Below are 15,000 nucleotides of genomic sequence, written 5' to 3' on the forward strand. Positions count from 1 at the left end.
AACGACGGTCCCTAACTAGATAGGGATAGGGTGTGTCTAACCAAACGACGGTCCCTAATAGGGTGCGTCTAACCAAACGACGGTCCCTAACTAGATCTGTGTCTAACCAACGACGGTCCCTAACTAGATAGGGATAGGGTGTGTCTAACCAAACGACGGTCCCTAACTAGATAGGGATAGGGTGTGTCTAACCAAACGACGGTCCCTAACTAGATAGGGATAGGGTGTGTCTAACCAAACGACGGTCCCTAACTAGATAGGGATAGGGTGTGTCTAACCAAACGACGGTCCCTAACTAGATAGGGATAGGGTGTGTCTAACCAAACGACGGTCCCTAACTAGATAGGGATAGGGTGTGTCTAACCCTAACTAGATAGGGATAGGGTGTCGGTCCCTAACTAGATAGGGATAGGGTGTGTCTAACCAAACGACGGTCCCTAACTAGATAGGGATAGGGTGCGTCTAACCAAACGACCCTAACTAGATAGGGATCCCTAAACTAGATAGGGATAGGGTGTGTCTAACCAAACGACGGTCCCTAACTAGATAGGGATAGGGTGTGTCTAACCAAATTGAACATGATCATTAGGATTTGGTCACTTGCAGTTGCGCTCTGAATGGATTACTATTATCATGTGGGCAGAATTTAAACCCGTTCTGTTACGTACCCTTCGTTGTGTTACGTACCCTTCGTTGTGTTAAGTACCCTTCGTTGTGTTAAGTACCCTTCGTTGTGTTAAGTACCCTTCGTTCTGTTACGTACCCTTCGTTCTGTTACGTACCCTTCGTTCTGTTACGTACCCTTCGTTCTGTTACGTACCCTTCGTTCTGTTACGTACCCTTCGTTGTGTTAAGTACCCTTCGTTGTGTTACGTACCCTTCGTTGTGTTACGTACCCTTCGTTGTGTTACGTACCCTTCGTTGTGTTAAGTACCCTTCGTTGTGTTAAGTACCCTTCGTTGTGTTAAGTACCCTTCGTTGTGTTAAGTACCCTTCGTTGTGTTAAGTACCCTTCGTTGTGTTAAGTACCCTTCGTTGTGTTAAGTACCCTTCGTTGTGTTAAGTACCCTTCGTTGTGTTAAGTACCCTTCGTTGTGTTAAGTACCCTTCGTTGTGTTAAGTACCCTTCGTTGTGTTAAGTACCCTTCGTTGTGTTAAGTACCCTTCGTTGTGTTAAGTACCCTTCGTTGTGTTAAGTACCCTTCGTTGTGTTAAGTACCCTTCGTTGTGTTAAGTACCCTTCGTTGTGTTAAGTACCCTTCGTTGTGTTAAGTACCCTTCGTTGTGTTAAGTACCCTTCGTTGTGTTAAGTACCCTTCGTTGTGTTAAGTACCCTTCGTTGTGTTAAGTACCCTTCGTTGTGTTAAGTACCCTTCGTTGTGTTAAGTACCCTTCGTTGTGTTAAGTACCCTTCGTTGTGTTAAGTACCCTTCGTTGTGTTAAGTACCCTTCGTTGTGTTAAGTACCCTTCGTTGTGTTAAGTACCCTTCGTTGTGTTAAGTACCCTTCGTTGTGTTAAGTACCCTTCGTTGTGTTAAGTACCCTTCGTTGTGTTAAGTACCCTTCGTTGTGTTAAGTACCCTTCGTTGTGTTAAGTACCCTTCGTTGTGTTAAGTACCCTTCGTTGTGTTAAGTACCCTTCGTTGTGTTAAGTACCCTTCGTTGTGTTAAGTACCCTTCGTTGTGTTAAGTACCCTTCGTTGTGTTAAGTACCCTTCGTTGTGTTAAGTACCCTTCGTTGTGTTAAGTACCCTTCGTTGTGTTAAGTACCCTTCGTTGTGTTAACCCTTCGTACCCTTCGTTGTGTTAAGTACCCTTCGTTGTGTTAAGTACCCTTCGTTGTGTTAAGTACCCTTCGTTGTGTTAAGTACCCTTCGTTGTGTTAAGTACCCTTCGTTGTGTTAAGTACCCTTCGTTGTGTTAAGTACCCTTCGTTGTGTTAAGTACCCTTCGTTGTGTTAAGTACCCTTCGTTGTGTTAAGTACCCTTCGTTGTGTTAAGTACCCTTCGTTGTGTTAAGTACCCTTCGTTGTGTTAAGTACCCTTCGTTGTGTTAAGTACCCTTCGTTGTGTTAAGTACCCTTCCCCTTCGTTGTGTTAAGTACCCTTCGTTGTGTTAAGTACCCTTCGTTGTGTTAAGTACCCTTCGTTGTGTTAAGTACCCTTCGTTGTGTTAAGTACCCTTCGTTGTGTTAAGTACCCTTCGTTGTGTTAAGTACCCTTCGTTGTGTTAAGTACCCTTCGTTGTGTTAAGTACCCTTCGTTGCGTTAAGTACCCTTCGTTGCGTTAAGTACCCTTCGTTGCGTTAAGTACCCTTCGTTGCGTTTAAGTACCCTTCGTTCTGTCACCTACCCTTCTAGACCCCCTGCTATCTCAGTCGCCATCAGACCCCCCGCTATCTCGGTCGCCTTCAGACCCCCTGCTATCTCGGTCGCCATCAGACCCCCTGCTATCTCAGTCGCCTTCAGACCCCCCGCTATCTCGGTCGCCATCAGACCCCCCGCTATCTCGGTCGCCTTCAGACCCCCGCTATCTCAGTCGCCTTCAGACCCCCGCTATCTCAGTCGCCTTCAGACCCCCGCTATCTCGGTCGCCTTCAGACCCCCGCTATCTCGGTCGCCATCAGACCCCCGCTATCTCGGTCGCCATCAGACCCCCTGCTATCGCGGTCGCCATCAGACCCCCGGTATCGCGGTCGCCATCAGACCCCCCGGTATCGCGGTCGCCATCAGACCCCCCGGTATCGCGGTCGCCATCAGACCCCCGGTATCGCGGTCGCCATCAGACCCCCCGGTATCGCGGTCGCCATCAGACCCCCCGGTATCTCGGTCGCCATCAGACCCCCGGTATCTCGGTCGCCATCAGACCCCCCGGTATCGCGGTCGCCATCAGACCCCCCCCCCCCCCCCCCCCCGGTATCGCGGTCGCCATCAGACCCCCTAATTCCTCTCCTCTCTCTCCAGGTGGAGATGTGACAGACCCCCTAATTCCTCTCCTCTCTCTCCAGGTGGAGATGTGACAGACCTAGAGAGGACTCGTCAGTACCTGAGTGATGCGTTCCAGTCCGGTGCCATCACCTGCCTCATCTGTATCGCCTCCGTCAAGAGAACCCAGGCTGTGAGTAGCACACCTACAGACCCACCTACAGACCTACAGACAGACCTACAGACCTACAGACAGACCCACAGACCTACAGACAGACCCACAGACAGACACAGACCCACAGACAGACACAGACCCACAGACAGACACAGACCCACAGACAGACACAGACCCACAGACAGACACAGACCCACAGACAGACACAGACCCACAGACAGACACAGACCCACAGACAGACACAGACCCACAGACAGACACAGACCCACAGACAGACACAGACCCACAGACAGACACAGACCCACAGACAGACACAGACCCACAGACAGACACAGACCCACAGACAGACACAGACCCACAGACAGACACAGACCCACAGACAGACACAGACCCACAGACAGACACAGACCCACAGACAGACACAGACCCACAGACAGACACAGACCCACAGACAGACACAGACCCACAGACAGACACAGACCCACACACAGACACAGACCTACACACAGACACAGACCTACACAGACCCAGGCAGACCCGCAGACCTGCAGACACAGGCAGACTCGCAGACCCACACACAGACAGACCCGCAGACCCACACACAGACAGACCCGCAGACCCACACACAGACAGACCCGCAGACCCACACACAGACAGACCCGCAGACCCACACACAGACAGACCCGCAGACCCACACACAGACAGACCCGCAGACCCACACACAGACAGACCCGCAGACAGACCCACAGACAGACCCACCTACCAGATCATGCATTTAGAGGGTAAGGACATTGAGGGCTCTGCATTAGGATCCTTTTATGTGACACTACAACATTCAGACACAGGCAGACCCACAGGCAGACCCACAGGCAGACCCACAGGCAGACCCACAGGCAGACCCACAGGCAGACCCACAGGCAGACCCACAGGCAGACCCACAGGCAGACCCCCAGGCAGACCCACAGACACAGACAGACCCACAGACACAGACAGAACCACAGACGCAGACCCACAGACACAGGCAGACCCACAGACACAGGCAGACCCACAGACACAGGCAGACCCACAGACACAGGCAGACCCACAGACACAGGCAGACCCACAGACACAGGCAGACCCACAGACACAGGCAGACCCACAGACACAGGCAGACCCACAGACACAGGCAGACCCACAGGCAGACCCACAGACAGACCCACAGACCCACAGACACAGGCAGACCCACAGACAGACCCACAGACACAGGCAGACCCACAGACACAGGCAGACCCACAGACACAGGCAGACCCACAGGCAGACCCACAGGCAGACCCACAGGCAGACCCACAGGCAGACCCACAGGCAGACCCAGACAGACCCACCTACCAGATCATGCATTTAGAGAGTAAGGACATTGAGGGCTCTGCATTAGGATCCTTTTATGTGACACTACAACACTCCATGGCAGCCATGTTTATTTTTATGGGATTAGTTCTGTGTATTTGGCAGGGACAACGCACAGAAACAATTCCCAGAGCACCGAGACACGTCGCACCCAGATGTAGCTATCAGCTAACTTCCTTCTGTCGTCCCTAAAACATCTAGACATGGAAACAGTCTACATCTAGACATACAGTACCAGTCTCTACATCTAGACATACAGTACCAGTCTCTACATCTATACATACAGTACCAGTCTCTACATCTAGACATACAGTACCAGTCTATACATACAGTACCAGTCTATACATACAGTACCAGTCTATACATCTAGACATACAGTACCAGTCTCTACATCTAGACATACAGTACCAGTCTATACATACAGTACCAGTCTATACATACAGTACCAGTCTATACATCTAGACATACAGTACCAGTCTATACATACAGTACCAGTCTATACATCTAGACATACAGTACCAGTCTATACATCTAGACATACAGTACCAGTCTATACATCTAGACATACAGTACCAGTCTATACATACAGTACCAGTCTATACATCTATACATACAGTACCAGACTATACATCTATACATACAGTACCAGTCTATACATCTAGACATACAGTACCAGTCTATACATCTAGACATACAGTACCAGTCTATACATACAGTACCAGTCTATACATACAGTACCAGTCTATACATCTAGACATACAGTACCAGTCTATACATCTAGACATACAGTACCAGTCTATACATACAGTACCAGTCTATACATCTAGACATACAGTACCAGTCTATACATACAGTACCAGTCTATACATACAGTACCAGTCTATACATCTAGACATACAGTACCAGTCTATACATCTAGACATACAGTACCAGTCTATACATACAGTACCAGTCTATACATACAGTACCAGTCTATACATACAGTACCAGTCTATACATCTAGACATACAGTACCAGTCTATACATCTAGACATACAGTACCAGTCTATACATACAGTACCAGTCTATACATACAGTACCAGTCTATACATCTAGACATACAGTACCAGTCTATACATACAGTACCAGTCTAGACATACAGTACCAGTCTATACATACAGTACCAGTCTATACATACAGTACCAGTCTATACATACAGTACCAGTCTATACATACAGTACCAGTCTATACATACAGTACCAGTCTATACATCTATACATACAGTACCAGTCTATACATCTAGACATACAGTACCAGTCTATACATCTAGACATACAGTACCAGTCTATACATACAGTACCAGTCTATACATACAGTACCAGTCTATACATCTAGACATACAGTACCAGTCTATACATCTAGACATACAGTACCAGTCTATACATACAGTACCAGTCTATACATCTAGACATACAGTACCAGTCTATACATACAGTACCAGTCTATACATACAGTACCAGTCTATACATCTAGACATACAGTACCAGTCTATACATCTAGACATACAGTACCAGTCTATACATACAGGACCAGTCTATACATCTAGACATACAGTACCAGTCTATACATCTAGACATACAGTACCAGTCTATACATACAGTACCAGTCTATACATACAGTACCAGTCTATACATACAGTACCAGTCTATACATCTAGACATACAGTACCAGTCTATACATCTAGACATACAGTACCAGTCTATACATACAGTACCAGTCTATACATACAGTACCAGTCTATACATCTAGACATACAGTACCAGTCTATACATACAGTACCAGTCTATACATCTAGACATACAGTACCAGTCTATACATACAGTACCAGTCTCTACATCTAGACATACAGTACCAGTCTATACATCTAGACATACAGTACCAGTCTATACATCTAGACATACAGTACCAGTCTATACATCTAGACATACAGTACCAGTCTATACATACAGTACCAGTCTATACATACAGTACCAGTCTATACATCTAGACATACAGTACCAGTCTATACATCTAGACATACAGTACCAGTCTATACATACAGTACCAGTCTATACATCTAGACATACAGTACCAGTCTATACATACAGTACCAGTCTATACATCTATACATACAGTACCAGTCTATACATACAGTACCAGTCTCTACATACAGTACCAGTCTATACATCTATACATACAGTACCAGTCTATACATCTATACATACAGTACCAGTCTATACATCTAGACATACAGTACCAGTCTATACATCTATACATACAGTACCAGTCTATACATACAGTACCAGTCTATACATACAGTACCAGTCTATACATACAGTACCAGTCTATACATACAGTACCAGTCTATACATACAGTACCAGTCTATACATACAGTACCAGTCTATACATACAGTACCAGTCTATACATACAGTACCAGTCTATACATCTAGACATACAGTACCAGTCTATACATACAGTACCAGTCTAGACATACAGTACCAGTCTATACATACAGTACCAGTCTATACATCTATACATACAGTACCAGTCTATACATACAGTACCAGTCTATACATACAGTACCAGTCTATACATACAGTACCAGTCTATACATACAGTACCAGTCTATACATCTATACATACAGTACCAGTCTATACATACAGTACCAGTCTAGACATACAGTACCAGTCTATACATACAGTACCAGTCTATACATCTATACATACAGTACCAGTCTATACATACAGTACCAGTCTATACATACAGTACCAGTCTATACATACAGTACCAGTCTATACATCTATACATACAGTACCAGTCTATACATACAGTACCAGTCTAGACATACAGTACCAGTCTATACATACAGTACCAGTCTATACATCTAGACATACAGTACCAGTCTATACATACAGTACCAGTCTATACATACAGTACCAGTCTATACATACAGTACCAGTCTATACATACAGTACCAGTCTATACATCTATACATACAGTACCAGTCTATACATACAGTACCAGTCTATACATACAGTACCAGTCTATACATACAGTACCAGTCTATACATACAGTACCAGTCTATACATACAGTACCAGTCTATACCAGTCTATACATACAGTACCAGTCTATACATACAGTACCAGTCTATACATACAGTACCAGTCTATACATACAGTACCAGTCTATACATACATACAGTACCAGTCTATACATACAGTACCAGTCTATACATACAGTACCAGTCTATACATACAGTACCAGTCTATACATACAGTACCAGTCTATACATACAGTACCAGTCTATACATACAGTACCAGTCTATACATACAGTACCAGTCTATACATCTAGACATACAGTACCAGTCTATACATCTAGACATACAGTACCAGTCTATACATACAGTACCAGTCTAGACATACAGTACCAGTCTAGACATACAGTACCAGTCTAGACATACAGTACCAGTCTATACATACAGTACCAGTCTATACATACAGTACCAGTCTATACATACAGTACCAGTCTATACATACAGTACCAGTCTATACATACAGTACCAGTCTATACATACAGTACCAGTCTATACATACAGTACCAGTCTATACATACAGTACCAGTCTATACATACAGTACCAGTCTATACATACAGTACCAGTCTATACATCTAGACATACAGTACCAGTCAATAGTTAGGACACGCCTACTCATTCAAGGATTTTACTTTATTTTTGTAGAATAACAGTGAAGACATCTAAACTATGAAATAAACACATATGGAATCATGTAGTAACCAAAAAAGTGTGAAGCAAATCTAAATATATTTCTTTTCTTCAAAATAGTAAAAATAAAAACCCTTGAATGAGTAGGTCTTCTGAAACTTTGGTAAACTCCCGGCGCTTTGCGTCTGGAGGTCAGAAAGGGCTTTCTTCTGGAAACCCTTCCATAGAGCCTGTGGTTGTGGAGGTGGAGTCTGGGGGGCTTTCTTCTGGAAACCCTTCCATAGAGCCTGTGGTTGTGGAGGTGGAGTCTGGTGGGGCTTTCTTCTGGAAACCCTTCCATAGAGCCTGTGGTTGTGGAGGTGGAGTCTGATGGGGCTTTCTTCTGGAAACCCTTCCATAGAGCCTGTGGTTGTGGAGGTGGAGTCTGATGGGGCTTTCTTCTGGAAACCCTTCCATAGAGCCTGTGGTTGTGGAGGTGGAGTCTGATGGGGCTTTCTTCTGGAAACCCTTCCATAGAGCCTGTGGTTGTGGAGGAGGAGTCTGGTGGGGCTTTCTTCTGGAAACCCTTCCATAGAGCCTGTGGTTGTGGAGGTGGAGTCTGATGGGGCTTTCTTCTGGAAACCCTTCCATAGAGCCTGTGGTTGTGGAGGTGGAGTCTGATGGGGCTTTCTTCTGGAAACCCTTCCATAGAGCCTGTGGTTGTGGAGGAGGAGTCTGGTGGGGCTTTCTTCTGGAAACCCTTCCATAGAGCCTGTGGTTGTGGAGGTGGAGTCTGGGGGGCGCTTTTGTGAAACCTGGTGACCCCAAGACGCCACCAAGGCCTGCAAATCTTTCAGTGATTCTTGGGGATTTCTTCTCTCACCATCCTCCTCCCTGTCCCTGTCCTCGTCTACCCTTCCGGTTTTCAAGGTTCCATATCTTTAGCATTTTCTAATAATTGTCCTGGCAGTGCTCAGTGGTATATCCAACCGTTTGTGGATCTTCTTGAAGCCATTACCAGGTTTATGAAGGTCTACGACCATCTGTCTCTTTTTCAACTGCCAGTTCTTTTCTTCATGGTGTTGGATGACAAAGGGATCTTGCATGTGTGTGACCTCATTTTTATACCCTGGCGAAAAGGGAAGTGATGTAATGGCTCAATATAGTTCCTTAACACTCAATATATAAATAATAGATGACCTTAAATACGTGGAATTTATGAGTGTACTCCCTCTATCTACCCCCTCCCCCTCTTCTCTCTCCCTCCCGCTCTTCCTTCCCCTCTTTTCTCCCCCTCCCCTCTTCTTTCCCCTCTTCTTCCCCCCTTCCCCTCTTCTCTCTTCCTTCCCCTCTTCTCTCCCCCTTCACCTCTGATTCAGAGGGGTTAAATTTCAGTTGAATACATTCAGTTGTGTAACTGACAAGGTACAGTTGAAGTCGCAAGTTTACATACACCTAAATACATTTATACTCAGTTTCACAATTCCTGACATTTAATAATTGTAAAAAGTAGTCTTAGGTCAGTTAAGATCACCACTTTATTTTAAGAATGTGAAATGTCAGAATAATAGTAGAGTGATTAATTTCAGTTTTTATTTATTTCATCACATTCCCAGTGGGTCAGAAGTTCACATACACTCAATTAGTATTTGGTAGCTTTGTCTTTAAATTGTTTAACTTGGGTCAAACGTTTCGGGTAGCCTTCCACAAGCTTCCCACAATAAGTTGGGTGAATTTTGGCCCATTCCTCCTGACAGAGCTGGTGTAACTGAGTCAGGTTTGTAGGCCTCCTTGCTCGCACACGCTTTTTCAGTTCTGCCAACAAATGTTCTATAGGATTGAGGTCAGGGCTTTGTGATGGCCACGCCAATACCTTGACTTTGTTGTCCTTAAGCCATTTTGCCACAACTTTGGAAGTATGCTTGGGGTCATTGTCCATTTGGAAGACCCACTTGCGACTAAGCTTTAATTTCCTGACTGATGTCTTGAGATGTTGCTTCAATATATCCACATAAAGTTCCTACCTCATGATGCCATCTATTTTGTGAAGTGCACCAGTCCCTCTTGCAGCAAAGCACCCCCACAACACGATGCTGCCACCCCCGTATTTCACGGTTGGGATGGTGTTCTTCAGCTTGCAGGCCTCCCCCTTTCTCCTCCAAACATAACGATGGTCATTATGGCCAAACAGTTCTATTTTTGTTTCATCAGACCAGAGGACATTTCTCCAAAAAGTACGATCTTTGTCCCAATGTGCAGTTGCAAACCGAAGTCTGGATTTTTGATGGCGGTTTTGGAGCAGTGGCTTCTTCCTTGCTGAGCGGCCTTTCAGGACTCGTTTTACTGTGGATATAGATACTTTGTACCTGTTTCCTCCAGCGTCTTCACAAGGTCCTTTGCTGTTGTTCTGGGATTGATTTGCACTTTTCGCACCAAAGTACGTTCATCTCTAGGAGACAGAACGCGTCTCCTTCCTGAGTGGTATGACGGCTGCGTGATCCCATGGTGTTTATACTTGCATACTATTGTTTGTACAGATGAACGTGGTTCCTTCAGACGTTTGGAAATTGCTCCCAAGGATGAACCAGACTTGTGGAGGTCTATAATTATTTTTCTGAGGTCTTGGCTGATTTATTCAGATTTTCCCATGATGTCAAGCAAAGAGGCACTGAGTTTGAAGGTAGGCCTTGAAATACATCCACAGGTACACCTCCAATTGACTCAAATGATGTCAATTAGCCTATCAGAAGCTTCTAAAGCCATGACATCATTTTCTGGAATTTTCCAAGCTGTTTAAAGGCAGTCAACTTAGTGTATGTAAACTTCTGACCCACTGGAATTGTGATACAGTGAATTATAAGTGAAATAATCTGTCTGTAAACAATTGTTGGAAAAATGACTTGTGTCCTGCACAAAGTAGATGTCCTAACTGACTTGTCAAAACTATAGTTTGTTAACAAGACATTTGTGGAGTGGTTGAATAATGAGTTTTAATGACTCCAACCTGAGTGTATGTAAACTAGTTTTAATGACTCCAACCTAAGTGTATGTAAACTAGTTTTAATGACTCCAACCTAAGTGGATGTAAACTAGTTTTAATGACTCCAACCTAAGTGTATGTAAACTAGTTTTAATGACTCCAACCTAAGTGGATGTAAACTAGTTTTAATGACTCCAACCTAAGTGTATGTAAACTAGTTCTAATGACTCCAACCTAAGTGTATGTAAACTTCTGACTTCAACTGTATATTGATTGATATATATGTTGAAGAGGGTGGGGCTAAAGCTGGATCCTAGTCTCACCCCAAGGTTATGTTGTCATAGTTGTTCCTTGGGGGGGGGGGCATATGTGGGAGGGAATGATGTCACCTCCAGGTAGGTGTTTGTCCCCCTGTGTGCTGAGGGTGTCAGGTTCTTGTCCAGTTCTGGCATTTCAATCGCCACAGACTAGTACATGTCCCTCGGCCTGATTTCCCCCTCCAGGATGGAGAAGCTGTCTTCATTAAAGGGGATTCTAGTGGGGGGATATAGGGGATTCTAGTGGGGGGATATAGGGGATTCTAGTGGAGGGCATATAGGGGATTATAGTGGGGGGATATAGGGGATTCTAGTGGGGGGATATAGGGGATTCTAGTGGAGGGCATATAGGGGATTCTAGTGGGGGATATAGGGGATTCTAGTGGGGGGATATAGGGGATTCTAGTGGAGGGCATATAGGGATTATAGTGGGGGGGATATAGGGGATTCTAGTGGGGGGGGATATAGGGGATTCTAGTGGGGGGATAGGGGATTCTAGTGGGGGGATATAGGGGATTCTAGTGGGGGATATAGGGGATTCTAGTGGGGGCATAGGGGATTCTAGTGGGGGATATAGGGGATTCTAGTGGGGGCATATAGGGGATTCTAGTGGGGGGATATAGGGGATTCTAGTGGGGGCATATAGGGGATTCTAGTGGGGGCATATAGGGGATTCTAGTGGGGGCATATAGGGGATTCTAGTGGGGGATATAGGGGATTCTAGTGGGGGATTCTAGTGGGGGCATATAGGGGATTCTAGTGGGGGGATATAGGGGATTCTAGTGGGGGATTCTAGTGGGGGCATATAGGGGATTCTAGTGGGGGGGGGGGGGGATATAGGGGATTCTAGTGGGGGGGATATAGGGGATTCTAGTGGGGGGTATAGGGGATTCTAGTGGGGGGGTATAGGGGATTCTAGTGGGGGGGGGTATAGGGGATTCTAGTGGGGGGGGATATGGGGGGGGATATAGGGATTCTAGTGGGGGGGATATAGGGGATTCTAGTGGGGGGATATAGGGGATTCTAGGGGGGATATAGGGGATTCTAGTGGGGGGGTATAGGGGATTCTAGTGGGGGGTATAGGGGATTCTAGTGGGGGGGGTATAGGGGATTCTAGTGGGGGGGGGATATAGGGGATTCTAGTGGGGGGGGGATATAGGGGATTCTAGTGGGGGGTATAGGGGATTCTAGTGGGGGGGATATAGGGGATTCTAGTGGGGGGGGTATAGGGGATTCTAGTGGGGGGGGGGGTATAGGGGATTCTAGTGGGGGGGTATAGGGGATTCTAGTGGGGGGGTATAGGGGATTCTAGTGGGGGGGATATAGGGGATTCTAGTGGGGGGGTATAGGGGATTCTAGGGGGGATATAGGGGATTCTAGTGGGGGGGTATAGGGGATTCTAGTGGGGGGTATAGGGGATTCTAGTGGGGGGATATAGGGATTCTAGTGGGGGGGATATAGGGGATTCTAGTTGGGGGATATAGGGGATTCTAGTGGGGGGATATAGTGAGCAAACATGAGTCCATTTTTCTCTGAGACATTTTGGGGGAATATTCAGAGAATTCCATGGGAATTAATGGGAATATATGCAGATTAATATTAATACCATTTAAATGTAGATGTTTTTGCATTGGATATATTTGCTTTGGTGTGTGGGTTCCCTAACAAGGACCAGTTGCGCTCTGAGGCGGCTGACGTTGGTGGGATTTGGAGGATGATGGAGGCTCTGATCCACAAAGTCCCTTCCACCAGGTGGCTGATGAGATATGTTGTCACGACTACCATATTGCATCTCCATCCCAAAGCCCTTGCTTGGAAGTGTACTTCGCCAGACTGCCAAGAACCTTGCCCTCATCCAGGCCAAGGTGGCTGAGACACGGTAGTGATGACACCGCAGGCCTTGTTGACCTCTGCACCAGACAGGATGCTCTTACCAGTATGCTGGGGGTCCAACATGTACGCTGCGGCATGTTTGGGCTTCAACTCCACAGTCTCACAGCTCAAACTTCTGGCTCGAAAGGGACCTTTTTTTTTTAAGCAAACAGTGACAAATTGAAACATTGTACTCTCTGATAAGACATTCATTGAAAACATAATAGTTTTCAGATATAATAGAATGTGCTCGATCAACAAAAGGTTATTTCATTTTACCCAGTTGTCCACATCCTTGACAATTCCCCGTCAGAAGAAGTGTTGGTTGATTCTGGAAGCCATGTGCTTCACTTTGAAATGTCCAGCATGCATTTCGGTCAGCACGGCCTCCTCCTCCTCAGTGAAAATCATCCTCCTGTGTGGCCATCATCCTTCCCCCTCGTTAAAGACGTTTGGAATTACTGTAAATTAATGGAATTACCATAAACGCCTTTCATTGATCAGGTTTCATTTATAGCGGAGACACCTCAATATCACATTAACTATATCAGTGGAGGCTGCTGAGGGGAGGAGGGGAGGACGGCTCATGGCTGGAATGGCGTCAATGGAATCCTTAATCCATCCTCAACAGCCTCCACTTAAGTGTATGTGTAGCTAGCAACTTGCTAACGTTAGGTGGAAAATGATTGTACAAAGTTAAATCCGTCCAGTTATCTAATAGAAGTTAACTGCTTAACGTTAAGCTGTATTGTGTCTCTGAATGATCAGTTCGCCTGGTTGGAAAGATAAAATCTCCTTCAGGAAGCCATTGAAGTGCAAGCTAACGCTACATACAAACAGAAAGCTGCAATAACAGTTACAGTAGCTAGCTAGCTAACATTAGCTAAATAAAACTGTCAGGCTAGCTAGCTAGCTACTGTAGCTGGTTAGCTGACCAGGTAGGCTGAGGTATAACATAAGTACATTAGCTAGCATCTAAAAACATCTTAAATGATTTCTTCCTATTTAACAAAATGTACTTATATAAAGACAAACACATGGTAAAGAAAGTGTTCTCTTTCCTCTGAAGCAACAGGCAGGTTATCACCGTCAAAAACACTGTCCTTTCTGAGGTAATAATTACGCTTCTGAGGTGAAATGGAACTGCCCTCATCCTCCCTCCTTCGCGACCGCTACGAGGTAACCAAGCAACCAGCATAGCAACGGACGCTTTGGTTCGTAATCCGGTCAGAATTTTAGATTAGATTGAACTTTGAACAAGTACAAATACAATGAAATGCAGTTGGCATCTGACCAGAAGTGCAAATAAAAGAGTGAAAAAAAATGAACAAGTCAAACAATGAAGTACAATGTATGTTAGTTTATTATTATTATGAGTTATTATTATCAGTTATTAGTTATTATTATTATGAGTTATTATTATTATTAGTTATTATTATTAGTTATTATTATGAGGTATTATTATTACTGGTTATTATTATGAGTTATTATTATGGGTTATTATTATTAGTTATTATTATTATTAGTTATTATTATTTTTAGTTATTATTATTAGTTATTATTATTATTAGCTATTATTATTAGTTATTATTATTATTATGAGTTATTATTATTTGTTATTA

At 44.8% G+C, this 15,000-nt stretch overlaps 1 protein-coding gene across 1 annotated transcript in view; it reads left to right on the plus strand.

Moving 5' to 3' along the window:
* LOC124014258 (NF-X1-type zinc finger protein NFXL1-like) overlaps positions 1-15,000 on the plus strand; it is a gene marked incomplete at its 3' end in the record, with an annotated part of 60,471 nt that overhangs the window by 5,821 nt on the left and 39,650 nt on the right. The window contains 1 exon segment of the mRNA XM_046329068.1: positions 3,009-3,118. Coding sequence (XP_046185024.1) covers positions 3,009-3,118 — 110 coding nt within the window.

This window comes from Oncorhynchus gorbuscha, linkage group LG25 (genome assembly GCF_021184085.1).
Source record: "Oncorhynchus gorbuscha isolate QuinsamMale2020 ecotype Even-year linkage group LG25, OgorEven_v1.0, whole genome shotgun sequence".
Lineage (NCBI taxonomy): Eukaryota > Metazoa > Chordata > Actinopteri > Salmoniformes > Salmonidae > Oncorhynchus > Oncorhynchus gorbuscha.